General features: G+C 33.5%; 1 protein-coding gene across 1 annotated transcript in view; it reads left to right on the forward strand.

The window, feature by feature from the left end:
- Positions 1-23,027, forward strand: part of LOC144375669 (adhesion G-protein coupled receptor V1-like) — an 87,469-nt gene that overhangs the window by 31,581 nt on the left and 32,861 nt on the right. The window contains 11 exon segments of the mRNA XM_078041116.1: positions 2,503-2,718; positions 5,386-5,601; positions 6,291-6,506; positions 6,509-6,534; positions 7,787-7,968; positions 8,743-9,554; positions 12,095-12,304; positions 18,987-19,117; positions 19,703-19,802; positions 20,422-20,601; positions 21,185-21,348. Of these exon segments, the coding sequence (XP_077897242.1) occupies positions 2,503-2,718; positions 5,386-5,601; positions 6,291-6,506; positions 6,509-6,534; positions 7,787-7,968; positions 8,743-9,554; positions 12,095-12,304; positions 18,987-19,117; positions 19,703-19,802; positions 20,422-20,601; positions 21,185-21,348 (2,453 nt within the window).

Genomic DNA, 23,027 nt, shown 5'->3' on the forward strand with positions numbered 1-23,027 from the left:
TCTTTTCTTATTTTTATCCTTATCCCTATGTATGTTAGGCATTTTCATAATAATGTACCTTAATGAGGGTAATTTTGTAAATTTGTGGTCCTGTAATCCTCCTGTATTTGATTTTATATTTCATTCATTAGTTTTGGAAATTTTCTGATATTATTTCCCTAGAAAGATTGTGCATTCCTTTTGTTTGTATCTCCCAGCCTTTATTTATCCCAATAAATCTTTATTTATTCAGGTTATCCCATATTTCTTGAAAGTTCTGTTCATGGTCTCTTGATATTTTTTTCTCTAGAGTCAACTTTGTTTTCAAGATTATATTTTGTCTTCATTGTATGAAATTCTATCTTCCAAGTGATTTAGTCTGTTGGTGATGCTTTTAATTGTATTTTTAATTTGCAATTGATATCTTCATTTTGAATATTTCTGCTGTTTTGTTGTTGTTGTTGTTGTTGTTTCAGAATATTTATTCCTTTATTGAAGTGATCTATCACTTCCTATATTTTCTCTCTGACTTCACTCCTTATTCAGTCCTTTACTTCACAGATCAGTTTAACTACGTACCTTTTAAACTCCTTTTCTGACATTTCCTCCACTGTGGTGTCAATGGATTCTATTATTGGCGTATCTCAGTTTGTTTGTGACGATTTGCTCCTTGCTTTTTCATGTTGTTTGTGTGTCCACCCTTCTAACAGTATTGTTCTGAGGCAGTAGAGTTTCTGCCCGCTGGACTTATGGTATCCCTGAAGGTTTCCAGAACCTCACTCTTTAGGGGAAGACAAATAATAACAACAACCAATGCAAACAATATACAACATTAAACCAAATAGTTTCTACTATGATGTCTATAGTGTTAATTATCACGATAAACAGAAATAATGTGATCAGCTGTTGTCTACAATGAAAACAGCAAGTTTGCAAAAGGGTTTTCCATTTCAAATGGTGGACAGGAGGAGAACAGAAGCAATATAGAATGTGATGGTTATGAGGGAGGAGGAAAGAAGATAGATGTAAAAAACTGAGTGAAAGAGAGAACAATAGAGATAGGCTATTAGTGGAAGAAAAGAGAGAATCAAGCAGAACAGGTAAGAGAAAATACATATGTATATGTAAAGTAAAATTTTTTTAAAAATGAAAGAATACAAAACAAAACTCCTAGTCCTCAAAAAACTGACCCATGAAAAATGACTGCCTTCAGAAATGCTCACTGAGAAGCTGCTGTCTGCTTTCTTGGTTTCATGCCACAGAACAGTCAGGAAAGCAATCTCCTTTATTCTGTCATCTTATAAACTTGCTGATGACTCAAATTTTAGTAGACAAATCAGTGTAGGGCCTGCTAGGATCTTTGCTGCTGTGTTCTAAGTATAATCATCAACTTCCATGAGAGGAGCAGCTGTTAGCACCTGCACCCAAGTGCAGGGCAGGGTGCCCAGTGGTGGAGAGCCAAAGGTCAGGTAGCAGATATGGTGGGGATCATAAATAGGAAATAAGAAAACGAGGCCAACCATTTAGTACACCTCCTCATTGTGTCTGATAGGTACTAGTAGAGGATCTTACATGAGTTCTTCAACTTCTTTATGCCTGATTTCTAATCTGCTGAACAATATATATATATATATATATATATATATATATATATATATATATATATATATATATATCCCTGTCTTTATCTGTCTCGGCAGATGAATGGATAAGAAAATATGGTACAGGGGAGATTATTCGACTCTCAAAGAGAATGAAATCCTGCTATTTGTGGCAAAATGGATGGAACTGGAGAACTTTATCAAAAGTGAAATAAGCCAGGCACAGAAAGATAAATACTGCATATTCTCACTTATGTGAAGAAGCTAAATATGTTGATCTCAAAAAAGAGAGTAGATGGCTAGAGTGATTATTACAGGCTAGGAAAGGTAGTAGGAAGTGAAGAGAGAGGGAAGTTGGATTATAGGTATTCAAATACAGTTAGATGGTAGGAGTAAATTCTGGTGTTCTGTAGTGCAGTGGGGTGACTGAAGTCTGAGGCTGGTCTTTAAGCTCAAGGAACTTAGAAGGAAATGCCTTTTCTACTCAGTTTCATAAACAGAGTGTTGTTTATCTGTAATGGCATGATGATGACCTAAATAGAAGCATATAATTATGTAGGCTCATTATGACTTGTAATATCATGTAAATTGATGATTAATTATACTTGAACCATTTCACTGCTTTTTCAGAAGTTTCCAATACTTATTAAAAATACTTGTGTAGGGTAATCTTTCCTTTGCCAAGCTTTTATATGAAGAAAAATCTCCATAGATTGTAAGATGCAAGAGAGCAGGGATTTTCTATTTACTTTATTTTTGTATTTCCAATGTCTAGTTTAATGGTGGTGCATATACAGATTTAAATCCTTTGAAATATAAATAGTAGAGAGAGACATCTGGCTGATGCAGTTTTATTGAGTCTTCCTGATGACTTTTAACCCATTTTTAGAAATTTTATATATTAGCTTTTCTTCTCTTTTAGTTCCAAATTCTCCACGCCTGGGACCTAAGGTAGAAATTGTAGCCCATCTAATTATCCTTGCCAACTACAATGCATTTGGAACCCTTCAGCTTTCAGCGCCAGTGGTCCGAGTGACAGAAAATCATGTTGGACCCATTATCAATGTGACTAGAACAGGAGGAACATTTGCAGATGTTTCTGTGAAGTTTAAAGCTGTGCCAATAACTGCAGTAGCTGGTAAGAAAAGATGTCTAAGGAGCAGCGGAAGTGTTTTAAAGGGTAATGTGTCTGGATTAACAAAGCCACATAAGGACATAATTCGAAAAATCAACTAGAAAGCATCGGTACTCTTGTGTCTGTTTAGATACCAATCTAGAAATTTTACATATCTGTGACTCCAAATTCGTAGAATTCATGAAAAAACACTGGTAAAATTGTACCAAAATTCAAAAGTTATGACAGCTGAAGTATGCACAAGCCAATGAAAAGTAAACTAAGGATGTCATTGGCTTTCTCTGAATTTTTTTCATTTTTTTGAAAGGGTTTTATGTGTAAATGACTACTAAGGAATGCAGGAAAAAATGAGTAGCCATTAATTTTGGTTCTTTCTGCCATTATCTTACTTGTTTATTTATGAAGAATATGGAAGAGACAATGGTTAGCATTGACTATTTTATGTATAAGCAGAATGATTTGACTGCCAAATGCACACATTTGGAGACTGCCTTCTTTGATCCAGGAGATCCAGAATTTAGAGGAATATTTGCCCAATAACAGTTCAGTTAGAACTCTAGCGTTCACTCAAAGGAACAGGAGTGTGAATGAGGGGGATATGATGCCTGATTTAAAACATAAATCATCTGAACATGATTCTTGCTAAAAAAAATAAAAGACAACAAGCCTGAGCTGGGGCTGTATTTGAGTGGCAAAGAACTTGCCTAGCATGTGTGAGGCACTGGGTTTGATCCAAAAAAGTAGGCCCAAATCTCCATCATGTCAGTTTAGTCCCTGACTTTCTTAATAAGACTCCTATAGTACAAGAATTAAAACCAAGAATCAATAAATGGGATGGAGTCAAACTAAAAAGCTTCTTCTCAGCAAAAGAAACAATCAGTGAGGTGAATAGAGAGCCTACCGAATGGGGGCAAATTTTACCACAAGCACATCAGATAGAAAACTAATCTCTAGGATATATAAAGTACTCGAAAACCTTATCATCAAAAAACCCATAAGTAACCCAGTTAATAAATGGGCCAAGGAACTGAAGAGACACTTATCAGAAGAGGATATACAATCAATCAATAAACATATGAAAAATGTTCACTATCTCTAGCAATTAGAGAAATGCAAATCAAAACTACTCTAAGATTTCATCTCACTCCAGTCAGAATGGCAGCTGTCAAGAATACAAACAATTAGTGTTGGTGAGGATGTGGGGAAGAAGGCACACTCATACATTGCTGGTGGGACTATAAATTGATGCAGCCAATCTGGAAAGCAGTATGGAGATTCCTTGGAAAACTTGGAATGGAACCACCATTTGACCCAGCTATCCCACTCCTCGGTTTATACCCAAGAGACTTAAAAACAGCATACTACAGGGACACAGCCATATCAATGTTTATAACAGCACAATTCACAATAGTTAAAATGTGGAACCAACCCAGATGCCCTTCAGTAGATGAATGGATAAGGAAACTTTGGTATATATACAGAGTGGAACATTACTCAGCATTAAAAGAGAATAAACTCATGGCATTTGCAGGTAAATGCATGGAATTGGAGAATATAATGCCAAGTAAAGCAAGCCAATCCCAAAAAAACAAAGGCTGAATGTTTTCTTTGATATGAGGTTGCTGACTCATAATGGTGACAGGGGCAGAGGATAGGAGGAATGTTAGAACTTTAGATAGAGCAAAGGGGAGGGAGGGGAAGGGAGGGAGCAAGAGGGTAGGAATGATAGTGGAATGAGTTAGACATCATTACCCTAAGTACATGTATGCAGACACGAATGGTGTGAAAATACTTTGTGTACAATTAGTGATTTAAAAAATTATGCTCTCTATGTGTAATATGAAATGAATTCCATTCTGCCATCATTTATAACAGAGTAGAATAAATAAATAATTTTAAATAAATAAATAAATAAAATGAAGGCATTCTGTCCATCTTCAAAAAAAAAAAAAAGGAAAAGGAAAAACAAGCCAGGCTTACCTCATCTGTGCACATTAGAGGATGCACAGACCTAAGAATGCCTCTAGACAACCTCATCTATTGACAGGTGGGGGGAATTAGTGTTCTGAGGAGTTAGCCTGTAGGATCCAAAGGGAATCTCCCTCCTTTCCTTATCCAGTGCTTGTTTTCTTGCCACCCTGAACAGTACTCAGCAGCATCTTTTTATCCAGCTTTGTAGGAAAGTTTGTCATTTCCAGCTGTATCACTGAGGATGCTAACATGCCATTTCTGCAATAGTATAGTTTATTTCCCCAGTGAAACTGGAATTCTAGTTCTTTTCTTTGTTCTAAAGTATTGTACGCTTTTTTTTTTTTTTTTTTTTTTTGTAGAGAAGGAACCATGTTATGGTAATGATTGTCTATCTCACTCTAAAGAGAAGGAAGGAGGGAGGGAGAGAATCAATCTGTAGTAAAGTATATAAGCATCTTCCTGAAAATGAAGACATGAAGTTCGACAATCTTAAGAAGTTTTTTTCCATTATCTTATGATATTATCAAATCCAACTTTTATTAGTTTTAGAAAACTTTGTTTAGAATAGATATAGTTAATATCCTCGAAAATGTCTCCCCAAGTATACCATAAAGTTTGGGATAAATTTTGTTTCCCTAATGTTTGGAATGTTTATCATATTCTGAATAAGTGTTAACATTTTGATTTTTGTCCTTGCAGGTGAAGATTACAGTATAGATTCATCAGATGTGGTCTTGCTGGAAGGGGAAACCAGTAAAGCTGTGCCAATATACATAATTAACAACATCTACCCTGAACTGGAAGAATCTTTCCTTGTGCAGCTGCTGAATCAAACAACAGGAGGAGCGAAACTAGGGGCTTTGACACAGGCTGTCATTATTATTGAGGCTTCTGATGACCCCTATGGATTATTTGGTAATTGGGCTTGTTTGCATCTCTTTTTTACTTGTTTGTATAAGTCAAGTATAATGGTCATTTCTTTTCTGTAGAGACTCAGAATTGATTTGATTAAGTGTCCTTTTTTAACCTGATTATTAGTGATACATAGGACCCCTATGTAGACTGACAGGCATGGATAGTAATTTTTTATAAAAGTAAGTAACATAGAGATGGAAATCACAAATTTTTAGCTTTTTGTTCAGATTTGGTTCCCAGATGCATTTTGTGCGTCTTAGATAATTCTTTTAAAAATTAATTTGTAGAAATTGCAATCAGATCTGATTTTCTGGGCTTTCCTGATAAGTAGGAAAATCTGGCAGCATCAAGCCCCCCTTTCCTTCATAGTATCAGTCATGGGAGCAAATAGCAACTACCCCTGGGGACCAGGCAGGCCATTTGTATAGTTAGCCACAGTTCCCACTGGATTATTTCACTCATGGCTGGTATATACATGACCCCTGTTGACATCTCACTTTATGATTTCTGTTGTTAGCACAATGAAAAATAACAGTTGGAAACTTTGGCAGGCCTGACAATGTTGTGTCACAGCATGGTACCCTGCTTTTATGGGATGTAGCTACTTAGGGGAGAAAGAATCCACTGCAGAAGGGTCTTTGTTAGTTCTGTGTTGACTCAGTTAAACTTTTTATCTGTCTTCCCTCCAGGTTTGTAGATTACTAAACTTATTGTAGAGGAACCTGAGTTTAACTCAGTGAAGGTAAACCTGCCAATAATCCGAAATTCTGGGACACTCGGCAATGTTACTATTGAGTGGGTTGCCACCATTAATGGACAGCTTGCTGCTGGCGACCTGCGAGTTGTCTCAGGTCATGTGACCTTTGCCCCTGGGGAAACCATTCAAACCTTGTTGTTAGAGGTCCTGGCGATGACGTTCCGGAGATTGAAGAGGTGAGAGGAATGGCTAGTATAGAATGACACTGTAAATTGTGCCTTGTCTTAGAGTGACTAGAACAGATGACTCTGGCTATGACATTTTAGAGAGGATGTCAGATAAATTATTTCTGCAAGAATGTTCAAAGTATGGTAGGATAAAAGTGATCTTTACAAATAACAAGAGGAGGAATATTCTAGAAATAGATTTTGTCTACATAAGATTTTATTAGTATACAATTTTTTTGTGCAATTACATTGTATTTTTCAATAATGGTGTTAAATAATTAAAAAAATATATAAAACTATGTTCATTTTTTCTACATTTGTTTTTATTAATTTGTATTCATGGTCTCTTTTGGCTTGGATGCAAGCCAATCTTTTTTAAGTGTAGATTTTGACTTTCCACTCTTCATTTATTATTCTTCAAGTATTATTAAGAGTTTACTATCTAACTGCATCATTCTTACTCTAATTTCAGAGCTTATTTAACAAATAAACTCGGTAATTTTCCTGTTTTATATTTTTCATGATGAAGAAGCAATGTGGCAACTAAAATTAGAGTCTCAGTGGGAAAGCTGATTCATCCATCACTAACATATTGTCTGAAGATAATTTTATTTTATGAAATTCAAGTATTACTAAAGCTTATACCTCATAAAAGTATTATATATTAGCATTTATTCTTTAATAGTATTAAATTGTATAGGAGTCCATAGAATTTCTCTTGAATGCAAATTATAATTCAATTCTAAAATATTATTCATTTATATGTAGAAAATATTTCTCTTTCCTTCTTTCTAAAGGTTGTGATACAATATGATGTTTTTTTCCTATAAGATTTGTCAGAATTTCCATTCAGGATAACATGGAAAATAAAGCATAATATATTTAACTTTGAGCTAAAATGCATATGCAATATTTCCCCTCAATAAAAAGGTATAGGACATAAAAGTCATATCATTGAAATGATAAACATAAATAGGAATCTTAAAATTGATTTTTATGATTATAAAACTGAATATTAAGGAATTTAAACAGCCTGTATTTCTTATGTATAATCATGCTCTGTTATTAAGTTGATAATGAATTATTCTATTCCAAGCTGGGTTTGCAAATGTTTTGGGGGAGTTTTCTTTGAGTCCATTTATACTTAGTCCATTTTATTTTTATGCTTGTATGGATATGTTTGCTGATTTTTTACCTGCATCATTCTTACTCTAATTTCAGAGCTGGGATGCTGTTAAGGAAGTTTTCACTCTATTTTTAGGTTATCCAAGTGCAACTAACTGATACCTCTGGTGGAGGTACTATTGGGTTAGATCCAGTGGCAAATATTATTATTTCTGCCAATGATAATCCATATGGCCCAGTAGCCTTTGTTCAGTCAGTTTATCATGTTCAAGAGCCTCTGGAAAGAAGTTCCTGTGCTAACATCACTGTCAGGCAAAGGTGGCTTCTTGCATCTTGGGAGTGATGGGAATTATGGATGGTGAAGAAGGATCCTTCTACAATTAAACAGTTTGGATTTGATGGGTTTTCCATATTATAATTTATTTTATAGGTTAATGTGTTGGTTGAATTATGTTTATTAATAAAATGATCCGTCATACTTATACCTGTTGTTAGTGAAATGAATAGTAGATTATACACCTTTGTGTTTTCTAATCTCATAAATTTATTACTTTAAGCTATTGTCTGTAGAACTTAAATACAACTTTAAGTTAAAGAACACTCATATTTTGTTTGAAGTGCTTGATTTTCAGATTCTGTTTTTTTCCTGCATTTCTTTTTGAAGGCAGCATAGTTTACACTGAGCTCCTTTAGGAACAGATAATGTAGGATTGAGGGACCTTAGAGCAAGTCATTACATTTCTTCCAAATGTACTGTTACTATTGTTATCTTCAGTAAAATCTAGTAATTAAAACTCATTTTGTAATTCTGCTTGGAAATTCTGAAATTGATACCATTTGCATATCTTGCAAGATATTTTCATAGCTCAATTTAAAAATAAATATTATTAAAAATCATTGTTTGATTGAAAACTAGCAAAAGTTCCCTACCTAAGAAAAAAATGTTGAAAGACATGCAATTAGGAAGCACATTGTGTTTGTATTATTATTTTAAACATAAAAAAAACCACAATCAGCACTGCTCTTTTGTTTGTGCAATATGCAGATGACTTTGAGTGCTTAACCTGTCTTAATTGTCCCTCCATCTTTTAGTGGAGGGCACTTTGGGCAGCTGTTGTTGTTCTACAGTACTTCCGACATTGATGTAGTGGCTCTTGCAGTTGAGGAAGGCGAAGATTTACTGTCCTACTATGAATCACCAATTCAAGGGGTGCCTGACCCACTTTGGAGAACTTGGGTGAATGTCTCTGCAGCAGGGGAGCCCCAGTACACCTGTGCCACTCTGTGCCTCAAAGAACATGCTTGCTCAGTGTTTTCATTTTTCAGTGCTTCTGAGGGTCCTCAGTGTTTTTGGATAACATCCTCCATCAACCCATCTGTCAATCATTCAGACTTCTGGACCTACAGGAAAAACATGACCAGGGTAGCATCTCTTTTTAGTGGTCAAGCTGTGGCTGGTAGTGACTATGAGCCTGTGACAGGGCAGTGGGCCATAATGCTGGAAGGTGATGAAATTGCAAACCTCACAGTTTCTATTCTTCCTGATGATTTTCCAGAGATGGATGAGAGTTTCCTACTTTCTCTCCTTGAAGTTCATCTCATGAACATCACAGCCACTTTTGAAAATCAGCCAACCATTGGACAGCCGAATACTTCTACAGTTACCATCACACTAAATGGTGATTCCTTTGGAGTGTTTGTGATTTATAGTATTAGTCCCAATACCTCCAAAGATTCCTTGTTTGTCGAAGTTCAGGAGAAGCCTCAGACCTCAGTGGAGCTGGTGATACACAGGACAGGAGGCAGCTTAGGTCAGGTGACTGTTGAATGGCGTGTTGTTGGTGGAATAGCTACTGAAGGTTTAGATTTTATAGGTGCTGGAGACATTCTGACTTTTGCTGAAGGTGAGTCGTGGTTCTAAATGGATTTCAGTTTTCCCTGGTAAGGTCATTAGAGTCAATTTTTTGGATAATGTTCAAGACAACTCTTGCTAATATGCGTATTCCTGTATGCATATTCTTGCTAACTTGTAGAAGTATAGTATGGTTTTGGAAAAAATAGGACTTGGTTAGCTTATTAATGATTGATGTGACATATTTAGGCAGACATGACCCTGCATGTATCTTTTTAGTTATTGAATAGTATAGTTTATTGGTTATAGTGTTTATCGATTTTCAGGGAATATGTGAATTTTATTCATTTATCCACGATAGCAATGCCTTTAGAGGCAACCATAAGGCAGGTTTTAATTTTGTAAGAAAAATTACAAGAATGTTATGTACTTAAAACTACTATATGGGTAAGCAGTACTACCTATGCAAAGTGTGAGCATTTTCAAATACACTAGACAAGTCAGGATAAGTCGTCAATGAAAATAACTTAAAAGTTAAATAGCATAAAATTTGGTGACCATTCACATTAAATTAAACAGTGTAAATTAATCTATAATTCTGTTCTTAGGTGGGATTTAAAAAATTTTATCAGTAGTATAATTATATATAATATGGTCAACAAATTAGAATTAGGGACAGAATCACTGATTTTTTTAAGGACTAGTCCAATCATCTAATATTTAAGATCAGAAAAGTTCATATGTTTAAAATAGTTTAATTGGTGGCTGGGGTTGTGGCTCAGTGGCACAGCGCTTGCTTAGCATGAGTGAGGCACTGGGTTTGATTCCCAGAACCACATTTAAAAAAAACAAAGAAACAAACATAAAAAACGAAATAAACAAAACAAAGATTTTTAGTTTAATTGGGTGTGGGAAAGTTTTTACTGAAATCATTGTTGAAATCCTGCTTTGGGCAATTATAGACTCCATAAAATTTTTTTAATACAGTGTTTTCCTGATTGAAAAAGTAGTGACTACTCATAAGATCCTCACAATATGCAATGAAGTGAAGGAAATAAATCTTTTAAAAAAAAAATTTTAGTTGTAGTCTAACACAATACCTTTATTTTACTTATTTATTTTTATGTGGTGCTGAGGATTGAACCCAATGCCTCACACATGCTAGGCATTTGCTCTACAACTGAGCCACCACCCCAGCCTGGAAATAAATCTTAATTCATAGTTCCATTTCTAGGATCAGCCCATTATATCTGTTGTTTAACTTTTTAACACAAACACTTTTTTTCATAAACTAGTTAAGGGTATGGTACGGGCATCCTTTGAAAAGGTAAATTTTTTGAAGCATCTAATCAGCACTATGTTTTATAATACGGTTTTTAAATAGTAGAAAACATTTTCGTAATGGCTTAGCAAATGATTTGGGGAATAGGGGAATATGATGTAATTGATTGAAGGGGGTAGTTTTGTAATTGATAACATTTTTCCCTTGTTTCAGAAGAAATAATGAAAATGTAATGAGGACAGAGTGGTGATAAAAATTTAGATTTTCTGTTGGCTCTGCAAACTACAAAGAAAGTTATCATACAGAGTAATAGCATTATATAAATTATTATTTTCTTGAATTGTAATTTTTGCATCACACAAAATGGACTATATTTCATAGCTAACTTAGATTATTAGATAATATCTACTGTCTTGAGGCAATTTCAACACTGCATCAGGGTAAGGAGGGAAAGAACATCAGCATTTAATTTGCTTTCTCCTAACTTTCCTTTTTTACTCTCTTTTATCCTCTTCCCAGAGTGGGGAGGAAGTAAATTGGGACATCATGGGCTGAACCACAGATGCAGTATTTGCTTTTAGGTTGCTCACTGGTGCCCTATCTACTACTGGGGTCCTAGATCAAATTGCAAAGCAAATTACTAGGCCCCTCTGGCCATCCTGCCTCCCTTTGAATTTATTTTCTGCCTGCTTCCCACAGTGCTCTACATCCTAGAAGTTGGTACTTGACATTGTCTAATTACCCAAAGACTTATCTTATTCATGCTGGTTCTTTTACTCAGTATTTGTCATCCATTTCCTGCCCCTGTCCCATTCTGCCATTTTGATCACAATTCCTTATGTGCTTCTGGTTATTCAGGGAGGTGTTAGGTTGAATACCTGATTAAAAATTTTCCACAATAATGCCAGAATGAGAATGAGACCCCATTGTCTTTAAAGGAACTGTTCTTAGATATAAAATGCTTTTAAAGCTTATTCTCTACTTAGGTCATTGTTCTTTAAAGACCAGGAAATAAAGCTATGATTCTTTGAAATAATTCTACCCTTTAACTTTTTAGTAATTCAGAATGTTCTTTTCTACACATTAATGAATATTTATGGTGCTTTATGTGTAAAAAAAATATATAGATGAACAAAAAAATTTTGATTTTAATGGTGTTAATATTGCCCAAAATACTGAGCTATTATAATGAACTCACATTATTTTTTACTTCACTTTTTAAGGTAGAGATTATTTGGGGCCTTTTTGAGTTCTCTACATTGGTGATTTTCTTAACTTTGGTTTTTAATTCCATTAATATTTTTTTATAGATGAAACCAAAAAGACAGCCATTTTAACCATTCTGGATGATTATGATCCAGAGGATGATGAAAGCATCATAGTTAGTTTGGTGTACACTGAAGGAGGAAGTAGAATTTTGCCCAGTTCCAACACTGTGAGAGTGAACATTTTGGCCAATGACAATGTGGCGGGAATTGTTAGCTTTCAGACTGCTTCCAAATCTGTCATTGGCCATGAAGGTGGGTTCTTTTTTCTGAGCACATTCATTTTCTTTTCTATGGGTATCATTTTTTGCCTAGTTTTTTAAAGCTTGTGATTTTTTCCTTTAATTATTTTGTTGAACTGTGTGTTTTCATCCAAGCAGGACATGTTTGGGAGGAGTCTTAGTGAACTGCTTAACTAGATGTAGGAGGCTTATAGAATGATACTGTGTTCCAGCTTGCCACTCTCCACTGGTGTGGGATGTCCAGGTTTTTCATCTGTTAAATGGCAAAATATTACTTATTTCATAGGTTTCTTCATGAGGATTAAGTGAGCTAATAAGTATAAAGTGCTTGGCACAGTTCTTGGCAAATATAGTATATGCTTTTTAGTATATGCTATTACTATGAAACAGTGAAATATTGGCTTCCTGTTAAAAAACAAGTACTAGATTAAAATCAGTGAACATTTTAGCCTTGATTTTATATTATTTTTGTATGTTTTATAAAGAGTGCCAAACTGGAAAATCTTATGTAATATTTATTTTTTTGTCTTGAAACACTGTAATTTTCTTGAATATCATATATAGGCTAATTTTTGTGTTTTAGATATTACAACTGTTTTATTTTGTTTATCTTTGAATAAGCCTCTTTTGAGATTCAAAAAAATTTACAGATTGTTTCAGCACATAGTTTGTATTTGGAATTAAAAAATAATTTTATCTTAAAGAATTAAGAAATGAAAAGGATATAGATCATGTATATGGATCTCTACAGATGAGAAAACAAAGCTGAGAAATCAAATGACTTGACAAGGTCAAATAACTAATTTGTGACTCTGCTGGAAACTGAATGTATTTCAGTGTTTACCATCGGTCTCCTTAGTATATTCTCCCAACTTGCAAGTTTATTGAACTTATCTGTGCAAATGTTTGAGCCATTTTCTGACACTTTACTATTGTTAATGGTTTAGAATTGCATGTTGTCTTAGCAACAATGATTAAGAGTGACTAACAAATTGCCATAAACCCAATCTAAAGACAAATCGTTAACTATCAAAAATTTTTTTGTAACATAGTAGAAATAAAATGTCACTGCTGGAATAGTTAATATTAATGACAACAAGAATGTTTATGTGGTATTTTCTGTGTGATAGTTGCTCCACATCAGTTATTTCACTTCATTTTAGCAGCAGTCCTATGAACTGGGTATAATTGAATACACAAGATTTTTACATAAGGAAATTGAATTGGAGATCAGAGGTGGAGCTTTAAACCTAGCTACACTGGATCCAAAGCCCACACTACAGTGCACCTTGTGAGGAGAGACTGTTTTGTTTGAAATTGTATTTGCTGCAAACCTTATAATGCAAGAATTTTTGATAAATATGTTAAGTGATTTTAATTGAAAGAGTAATGAATGTGAGTAGTAATGTCCGTGTGAAAGGAAGAATTTGGTAAGAGACTTTATTCTATCAGAGATAGAAGTTGAATTTTCAAAGAGTTGAAATCAGGAAAATACAATCTTTGGGAACATAGGAGAAAACAAGTTATCAAGGAGGTTACCATGTAGAACAGCAAGCTAAGATGCTGGGAAAGTAATCGCTCAGAGGACTAAGAGAGTCAGAAGAAACTAGGGAGAAATGTTCATCAATTACCAGAATAAGGAAGTAATCAATGGGTCTCATACTAATGTAACCAACAAGTAAGATTTTCAAGTGGGCTAGAGAAAATAGTAGCAGCTCTGGATGGATTATAAAGAAAAATTGGGGATAGAAAGATGATATCTAAGGATAAACTAAAGGATGTAGTGGCCTTTGGGGAGTGCCCTCAAAGCAGGGTCCTCGGATTGGGGTTGTGGCTCAGTGGTAGAATGATTGCCTAACATGTGTGAGGCACTGGGTTCGATCCTCAGCACTATATAAAAATAAATAAATAAAATAAAAGGATTGTGTCCATCTACAACTAAAAAAAAAAAAAAAAGCAGTGTCCTCGTGTCCTCAGGCCTATTTGCATTCACAGAGTGCTAATGGTCTATGATGAGATAAACTTTTACATCAGTTTCACTTTGCTTTGACATCCAGAAGCATTATCTATGGGCTTGTATTCCATGTGTTCTGTTTTTAAAAATACCTTTATTTTGTTTATTTATTTATTTTTATGTGGTGCTGGAGATGGAACCTAGTGCCTCACACATGCTAGACAAGCACTCTGCCACTGAGCTACAACCCCAGCCTTTTTATAGTATAAAATTTTGAGAAGCACTGCTCTTTGGCCATGAGAACAAGGAAAGGAGAAACATTGGAGAAAATAAATTAAAGAGGAGTATATTGAATTTGCTTTTGCTTTGTTGAAGAAACTTGGGCAGGGAATACTGTAAAAATAGAGAATTTAAGTGTTGATGGTATGGAGGCTACAAATAAAGCTAAGGTCAGGGAAGGTTAGATGAAAGAAGGAATTTAGAGCTAGACTAGACATGTGCTTTGCTGTGATATGATGGAATTTTTCATTTTTTTTAAGAAAATATTTTTTTAGTTGTTGATGGACCTTTATTTTATTCACTTATTTATATGTGGTGCTGAGAGTTGAACTCAGTGCCTCACACATATGAGGCAAGTGCTCTACCACTGAGCCACAACCCCAGCTCTGGAATTTCATTTTTAAAAAATACAAAAAATATTAATGTCCAGCATTAACATAAGGAGTTTTTAACTGTAAGATACCTAGTATTGTGCACGTGCATCCTGTGAGTGTCTAGTGGTGATGATAGTAATGCATAGTTTCTAAAGAAACCAAGGCTCTCCTTCTGGGCACCAAAGATCTTGGAGAAATTTCAGACACCAGCACCTGTATTCTCTTTGGGTTGGATGAACTTCACCTGAAAACCGTATTCTGGTATCTTCATTTATCGACAGCTGGGTACTGCAGGAGACACAAAGAGGAAAATGGATTTGTAATTAAAATACATGGTTCAAGTGGGTTATTGGTTAAAAATTTGCATCAGCATACCAGTCTATGATTATGTGTTTGGTATGGGAAAGAAAACACTGAATTGTTTTTATTGCTTGCATGAGCACTCCATAGCTATTTTACATCTTTCAAATAAAAGTGAAGGGTAATTTTTATTTTTTTACTCCCCCCCCCTTTATTCCTAAGCCATTTCTGACAGCCTAAATTAATTTTATTTTTTCAAAATCATAATGAACCTCAAGAATTCAGTATTTTATGTATGTATTCTTTATAATTCTACTACAAAAACTTCATAGAGAAATGTGTATTAAGATGAGTTTACTAAAGTGAACTAATAAAAACCTCATGGTGATTCTTCAAGGATAACTGCTAAAAAATAGAGTAAAAAATCGTGTTCTGTGGGCTCTCAACAATGTTAACATTGCTTCTGGCTAGTGTTGGAACTTCATCTGTGTGATTAGATTTAAAATGTGGATGATACTGGACTTTGGGCTCTAGAATTCCATTTGTGATTTACAGGAAGGAATTGCTATGTATTGAATTCTGAGGAATCCTATTTCTATGTTTTGTCCTAAAGCAATTAGAGAGATGACCAGTGGTAAATATTAATTTTTCCAAATGTAATGAACAGAATTTAGAAATATGGGACAATGGACTTTACTGTGATTGCAAATCATGCATAAATGTACTTTTTATGAACCTGTGTTAGATTTTTCACTCACCCCACTTAGCATCATAATCATCATGTCATGTTCAATAGATTTAAAATTTTTTCTTTTATTAGAGACAGCATGAAGCTTTTTTACATAAAGATTTGAATAAGAAATGTAATTATTTTTAAAAATACCAATATTGGCATGCTATATTACAAATTGTTTTTTTCAAAGTGTTCACATTGGCAGTCTATGATTCAAATTATTCATATTCCTATAATATTTAACCATTTTCTTTTCATTTTAGAGTCAATAAATTTGGGTGATCCATATATATCATGTATCATTTATTGACTAAGCTATTTTTCTGTATTTTGTTTTCTATTATTTTATGTACCTCTTAGTTGCCATTTATCTTTATAAAAAGAATCTTGGTTTGAGGAATAAGTGGATGAAACATTTTTGTTTTATTTTCTTTATCTGTATTAGGCTAGGTCTAGACACTATTTGATAGATCTTTTGCCTGAAGCTTGAAATGTGTTGTCCACTTTGGGTGGACTTCGTGAATTTTATATCAAGATGATATTCAAGTAATGTGGTCAGACTTTGATAGTTGAGGGTGTTCCTCCAACTTTCATTCTTGGGAAAAACCAGAAGGCAGTATAGCACCTAGGAAAATGTTTCTTATGGGATAACTTAAACATACACTCTCAAGAATTTTCCTACTGTCTTTCATCTTAGATTTTGAAGACTAAACGCTTGTTTCTGAGTCTTCCTGTTTTCCCTTAACTTTGTTGGTCAACTCTGTGTTTTGGTAGAAGGTGACCCTGTGGTATATCCACTGTTTTTTTCTCAGATGCATTTTAAATAGGCCTAGCTTCTAGGTGTCTGTGTTAGGAAGAAGAATCAATTTCAACATTTTATGGTTTAGAAAAATTTGCACACTATTCTTACTTTTGGCATGATAAATTTGCAATAGGTTTATAAGATTATGTGTTTAAGAAATACTTTGTTTACTTTTCACTTATCTGGATGTGTATGTATGTGTGTGTGCCCCATTGTACCCATACTTCGAATTTTGTTTCTTGCAATGTTTTCTTGAAAGTTATTTTTATGGCAACTTGTTAAATTTTCAGAAGTGAAATTTTTAAAGTAGTGTTATACTGCATACTTTTCCACATAGTAAGTTTATGGGAATACTTTTTTTTCTTCTCTCAACATTTCACTTTTATTTTAACCTGAGAATGGAACATTGATTCCCAAATCTTCATATACAAATTTCAGCCATAATTTTTTTATTATTTTAAGTCCCCCTTCAACATGGATCTTTATTGACCCACATTTTATTTTCTTGCTATTCGTGGGTTTTTTTTTTGCCTTTTTTGCATTTAAACAAACTATCATAATTTTATTTTTGAACTATTATCAGACTTTTGATTCATAAATATTTGAAAATTATGACTTTAGGACCTTTTTATTTGTGTAAGCAGACAACATTGCAGGTGAAACATCTTAACTTCAAGGATTTTCCTATACTTTTCAGTAACAAACTTATTTTTCAACACTAAGTTGCTCTATAAGAAATTTGTACAATAGAGAAACTCCAGAGTTTGATAGTACTGTCTGTCTATATTTTATTCAAATGAGTTATACAAATAAAAAAATTAAATAGTATGCTGGCAATTATGGATGAATGTACATTTTTTCTGTTATACCTAATATTTTAGAGAATTTGATTCTTCACCTGTAGTATTTATGTGCTAAGATAAAAAAAAGAAAAGAAAAGGAAAAGCCAATACTTAGAGTACTAATGTTTGTATTGAAATACTTAAAATGAAACAAAAATGAAACTTTTTTTAATGCTTTTATCTTTTTCATATGTATTCTCTACTCTCCAAAAATGATTCATTACATTAAATTTATGTGTTAAAATTTAGTATGAAAAATTATTTTGTTTTTAGCAATTAATATAATAGTTTCTAAATTAATAAATCAATGATTTTTATTTAAGAAATTTCTATTAGAAATATGAATTCATTTTATTATCTTTAGAAATATAAACTGTAGTAGTTTGATAAAATATTACATTTTATTGTTTTGTCTTTACTCCATTGTTTTAAAAATGTTGGAGTTCTTGCTAAAGCTATTTGGATAACTGAGTAAAAGTGACTTTTTAAATGCATAGTTGTGGATTTCAATTATATGTCTGTGTTATAAAATTTGAATAAGGATGCGTTCTTTTAAACCTTTTAAGCATTGTTCTATTTATCTTTCGATAACAGTATTCTTTATTTTCATTAGAATACATTCACATGTATTCATCATCATATAAAACGAGTGAATTGAGTATTTTTTCAGCAAGTCACATAGTCATCAGCTTATTTTTCTTAGCAATTTTCTTCCCACTTCTAGCAATATGAAAAAGAAACTCTTATGATTTTCTCCCGTTTGATAAAATGATACATACAGATAAAAACCAGGAATGAGAAGTATCTAAAATACTTGTTATCTGGGCCAAATGACTGTGACTTTGATGAAGTTACACACATTGATATATAGATTTGACACCTTTCCTTTGTATTTCTTTCTATAAAACAAAATCATTGATGGTATATGTAAGTTACAATCTAAAGAAATGTGATTTTCAGGTATTTTCAAGCATTTTTATGCATGCATTATGTAAAATCACATTGCATATCGGTGTAAGGAATTTGTTTCCTTTTGAAAAGTGAAGAAAGAATTTGCTCATGTTATAGTTTTGATCATGAGGACTTTATTATTTTCTTTGACTTGCAGAACATTCATGTTCTAGTGCATGTTTTGGAGTGTATTCTAGTTTGTGTTTCCCATTTTAGCATGTGCTCTTATAAATTTTATATACTGAATTTCCTGAATGAAAGTATTTAGAAGTGGAATTTCAGTGTTAATGAGCAATAAGCACGAATAAGGCTTCTAGAGAATATAAAACAGATCAGCTTTGTAATGTTCTTGGAAAAGTTGCTGCAGTAGCTGCATGCTTGAGATTTGGGTTTTGTTGAGTTCAAATGTAAATGCTCATTTTCCATTAAGTACTTATCAATGAGGACATTTCACTTGCAGGAGAAATGTTGCAATTCCATGTAATAAGAACACCTCCTGGTAGAGGAAATGTTACTGTTAACTGGAAAATTATTGGACAAAATATAGAATTCAATATTTCTAACTTTACTGGACAACTCTTATTTCCTGAGGTAATACCACAAAGAAAAGTTTCACCATAAATTTCTAGGAAATAACGGTGTTGAGGAAAATGGGATAGAAATCAACATCACTGTATTGTAGTTATCATCATTCTCTCTTTTAACACCTATTGTATAAATTCTTCTTTGATGATGTATGCATTCTTTTTCTTTTCATTTTCACTTTCTGAGTATTAAGTCAAATAGTTATTACCTCTGCCTGTGCACTACAGTGAACTTTGTGTAATTGACATCTCTACAACATTGGTATCTTCTTTCCCTTTCTTCATTTTTTTTCCTATTCACCACTGTTGTAAAAATCTCCCCAACTTACTGCATTGTGTGAAGGTTTTAATAGTGTTCATGAGATAATATTTACATTAATTAACTCAGCCTTCAGAATCTTCCACACTTAGCTCCTTTCTGCTTTAAGCCTTGTTTCTCATGTCAATATTTATTATTTAATTAATTTCATTAATTCACAGACATGTTTGTTTAAATAAAAATATGGATGCATGATTTATAAGGTTAATACAATGAGGAGATCGTTTATGTTCAGTAACAAAACAAAGATGGATTTCTTTCTTTTTGACATAGGGGACAATGAATCAAACAATATTGGTGCATTTGTTGGATGATAACATTCCTGAGGAAAAAGAAGTGTATCGAGTCATTCTGTACGATGTCAGGACACACGGTAGTTCAGAATTCAGTTTTGAACTTTTTCTTTTCAAAAAAGAAACGGTATTGCTTTCTGTATTTCTAACAATTAAATATCAATTTTAAAAATGTTACTTTAAATATTGTCTGTTCCATAGAAATGTTAGATCCAAAAAACACTAGCACAGGATTGGGAATACTTTGTGGACAAGTGAAAAAAGCTCTAAAATATTTTGCTAAATAGTTATTTATGGAATAAAATACATTTCAAGGGTAGACAATTTTGAAATTAATTTTATGTCAACAAACTCATTTGGATTTTAGACCAAGTATAGTATATAACAATTCAAATTTAGTCATTTTTGAGTAGACATCTAGGTACTTTCCTTAGATTTTACTCCATTTCTGAAATTCAGATAACAAATACAATCAATAATGACAATAATATATGCCAAGTGAAAACTTCATGATTTACTCTCTGGAAGGGTAGATGGAATGCAGGATCTTTGTCACCTGGAGATTTCTGTAGAGATGTGACAAAGGAGAACCCTTTCTGGTGACTTTAAAATGCTTTAGAGTGGGTATATGTTTTACATATTTAGATGTTAATGCCAAATTGCTGTTAGGTTTCCTAATGGGGTCCCTGATATTTTTAGGAGTTCCACCAGCAGGAATTGCTCTGCTTGATACTCAAGGATACTCAGCTGTCTTCACGGTGGAAGCCAGTGATGAACCACATGGAGTTTTAAATTTTGCTCTTTCATCAAGATTTGTCTTACTGCAGGAGGCTAACATAACAATTCAGCTTTTCATCAACAGAGAATTTGGATCTCTAGGTTTGTATTGCTCTAGAATGAATGGGGTTTTTGGCAAGGGCTTTCTAAGAATTCTACTTGTGTGGATAAAGCCATTACTAAACTAAATCAGCGAAGGAAAAATAATATTTATTAATTTGGTTTAGTACTTTATAACTTCTTTAATTTTAAAAAGATTCCAAGGGAATTATCTATTTGCACAGAAATGATGTGTAACAAATCTCAGTAGCATGTGGTAGGAGGTGGCATGTGGATTCACTGATAACACTGGGCTTGGCTGGGCTGGCTGTTCTCCATGTTTTTTATTCTTCTCCTGGACAAGTAGAAGCACAAGAAAGCAAGTGAAAACCTTAGGTCTAGGCTCATGACTAGCATATCATCAATTTTATTACACAAACTGAGTCCCCAGGTGGGGTTTGTATGCCTTACCCAGAAAGGGCCATCACTGATCCTCACATGGTAAAGACTGTGGAAATAGGAAAGGCCAAGGAATTGAGGTCAACAGTAGAAGTTACTGCAGTTGCTAAAGGAAAAGCCGAGGACACAGTGAGACTTATTTAGAAGTTTAAATAACTACAAAATCTTTTTGAACCAAGTCAATTAGGAGCTATCAATGTTACCTATACCACCGTTCCTGGAATGTTGAGTCTGAAGAATCAAACTGAGGGAAATCTTGCAGAAGCAGAAGTTGATTTTGTCCCAGTAATTGGCTTTCTGATTTTAGAAGAAGGGGAAGCAGCAGCAGCCATCATCATCACCATACTTGAGGTAAAAATCTCTTGTTATTTTCCTGTTATTATAATAAACCTGAAGTAACCCCAAAGTAGAACCTGAGAGAATATCCTAAAACATATTAATATTCCAGGAAGAGATTTCTACCAAACAGTAGAAGTACAAGTCAGCAAGCAAAACATGCAAGACCTTTTTAAGTAATGAATTTCATGAAAGCTAAGATAATGTGATAATTTTTAATTCTCTCTATATTAAAACATTTCTCTGCCTTTAATATAAAGTTGGTATAGTTTACAACTATAATCTCCAGAAACTCTTGAATTCATTTCTGTTTCATTCCCTCTTCTGGTTCCTTTAAATCAGCTTATTATTTTTCATGAATTTTTTTTCAAATCACACAGAAGTTTCTCCTCCTGTTTAGATGGGCTATCCTGCTTTTGTGCTTTTGCGTATAGAAACATCTTGTGAAAAAGAGAATTTCTTCAGGGCAGTTTCCTATAGGAAGAAACTGGCCTAAGAGGTTCCAAAGGAGCATTTTGATTACTCCAAACAATTTATTGGACCAGCATATTCATGTAGGTTACAGTCTTTCTGGGTAGAACCTGTTAAATTAGAGACAGCAGGAACCTCACTAGAGACTGATACCATAAAATGTGATTATGGTCAAGCTTAAAGTAATCATTGGTGGCCAAAATTGTACTTTAAATAATTTTTCATATTGTGAACTCCCATGTTGATTTAGGGCTTAGTGTTTCAGCTACTAAAATACATTTCCAAGAGGTTTATAAAAATAGTATTATAGTGAGGTTAGGGGATGGTATGTAGTGGAGTATGAATATTTCATTTGAAAAAATATTTTTCAATTTACTATGTATTTTGGGGATTCCATTTTTAAGAGCTTCTATTCTCTCAGGGTCTTTTATTTTTATTAATTTAAAAGTAGGATAAGCCATCTGAAGTGAGTAGCTTTTATTGATTTCTGTGGCACTATGAGCTAAGGTAGCATTATGAGAATTCCAAATCTATAAAATAAAAGGTAATATTATATCAGTATGTAATAGGTAACACAGGATTTGACAAAAATCACAGGCAAGTCATCTTTCAAATGTCTCATCTGTTAATGTAACTGAATTTAAGTAAGTGGATTATTCCTTAGTTATGTTAGTTTTAAAAACAGAAAATATATAGCCATTCTTTTCTTCCCTCTATAGTCTAAATTTTTAAACCTGGGTTTTCAGTTTCACTTTTCTTTCTCTCTAGCTCTTTACAACATTTTCTGCTCTTTGAGTAGCACTAGATTAAAACACTGCAGGTTTGATAAACAAAAGCAATAGTTACACAGTGTGTAACTGTTAGTGGTTGGCTGGTTCCTCCTGACATGAATTTTGTTTATCTTTACTTTTTGGGCACCAGCCTTGTTTTTCATTGGTATTATGTGGTCTAATGATTAATAATAATAACTATCACTTAAAAAGTATTGTCTGTAGATTATGTACTCCACAAACATTATTTTAAATTATTATTACAATCTCACCCCAAAGTAGCTATTATTTCTTCCATTATAAATATGATTGAATTGGAGCCTTAATATTTAAGCAACTTACCTAAAATTATAGAATTTTGAAGATCTCTTTCATTGCAAAGCATATATGTAATGTGTGTGTGTGTGTGTGTGTGCGTGTGTGTGTGTGTGTGTGTATTATAATGATATCATT

Source organism: Ictidomys tridecemlineatus, chromosome 3, assembly GCF_052094955.1.
Source record: "Ictidomys tridecemlineatus isolate mIctTri1 chromosome 3, mIctTri1.hap1, whole genome shotgun sequence".
NCBI lineage: Eukaryota > Metazoa > Chordata > Mammalia > Rodentia > Sciuridae > Ictidomys > Ictidomys tridecemlineatus.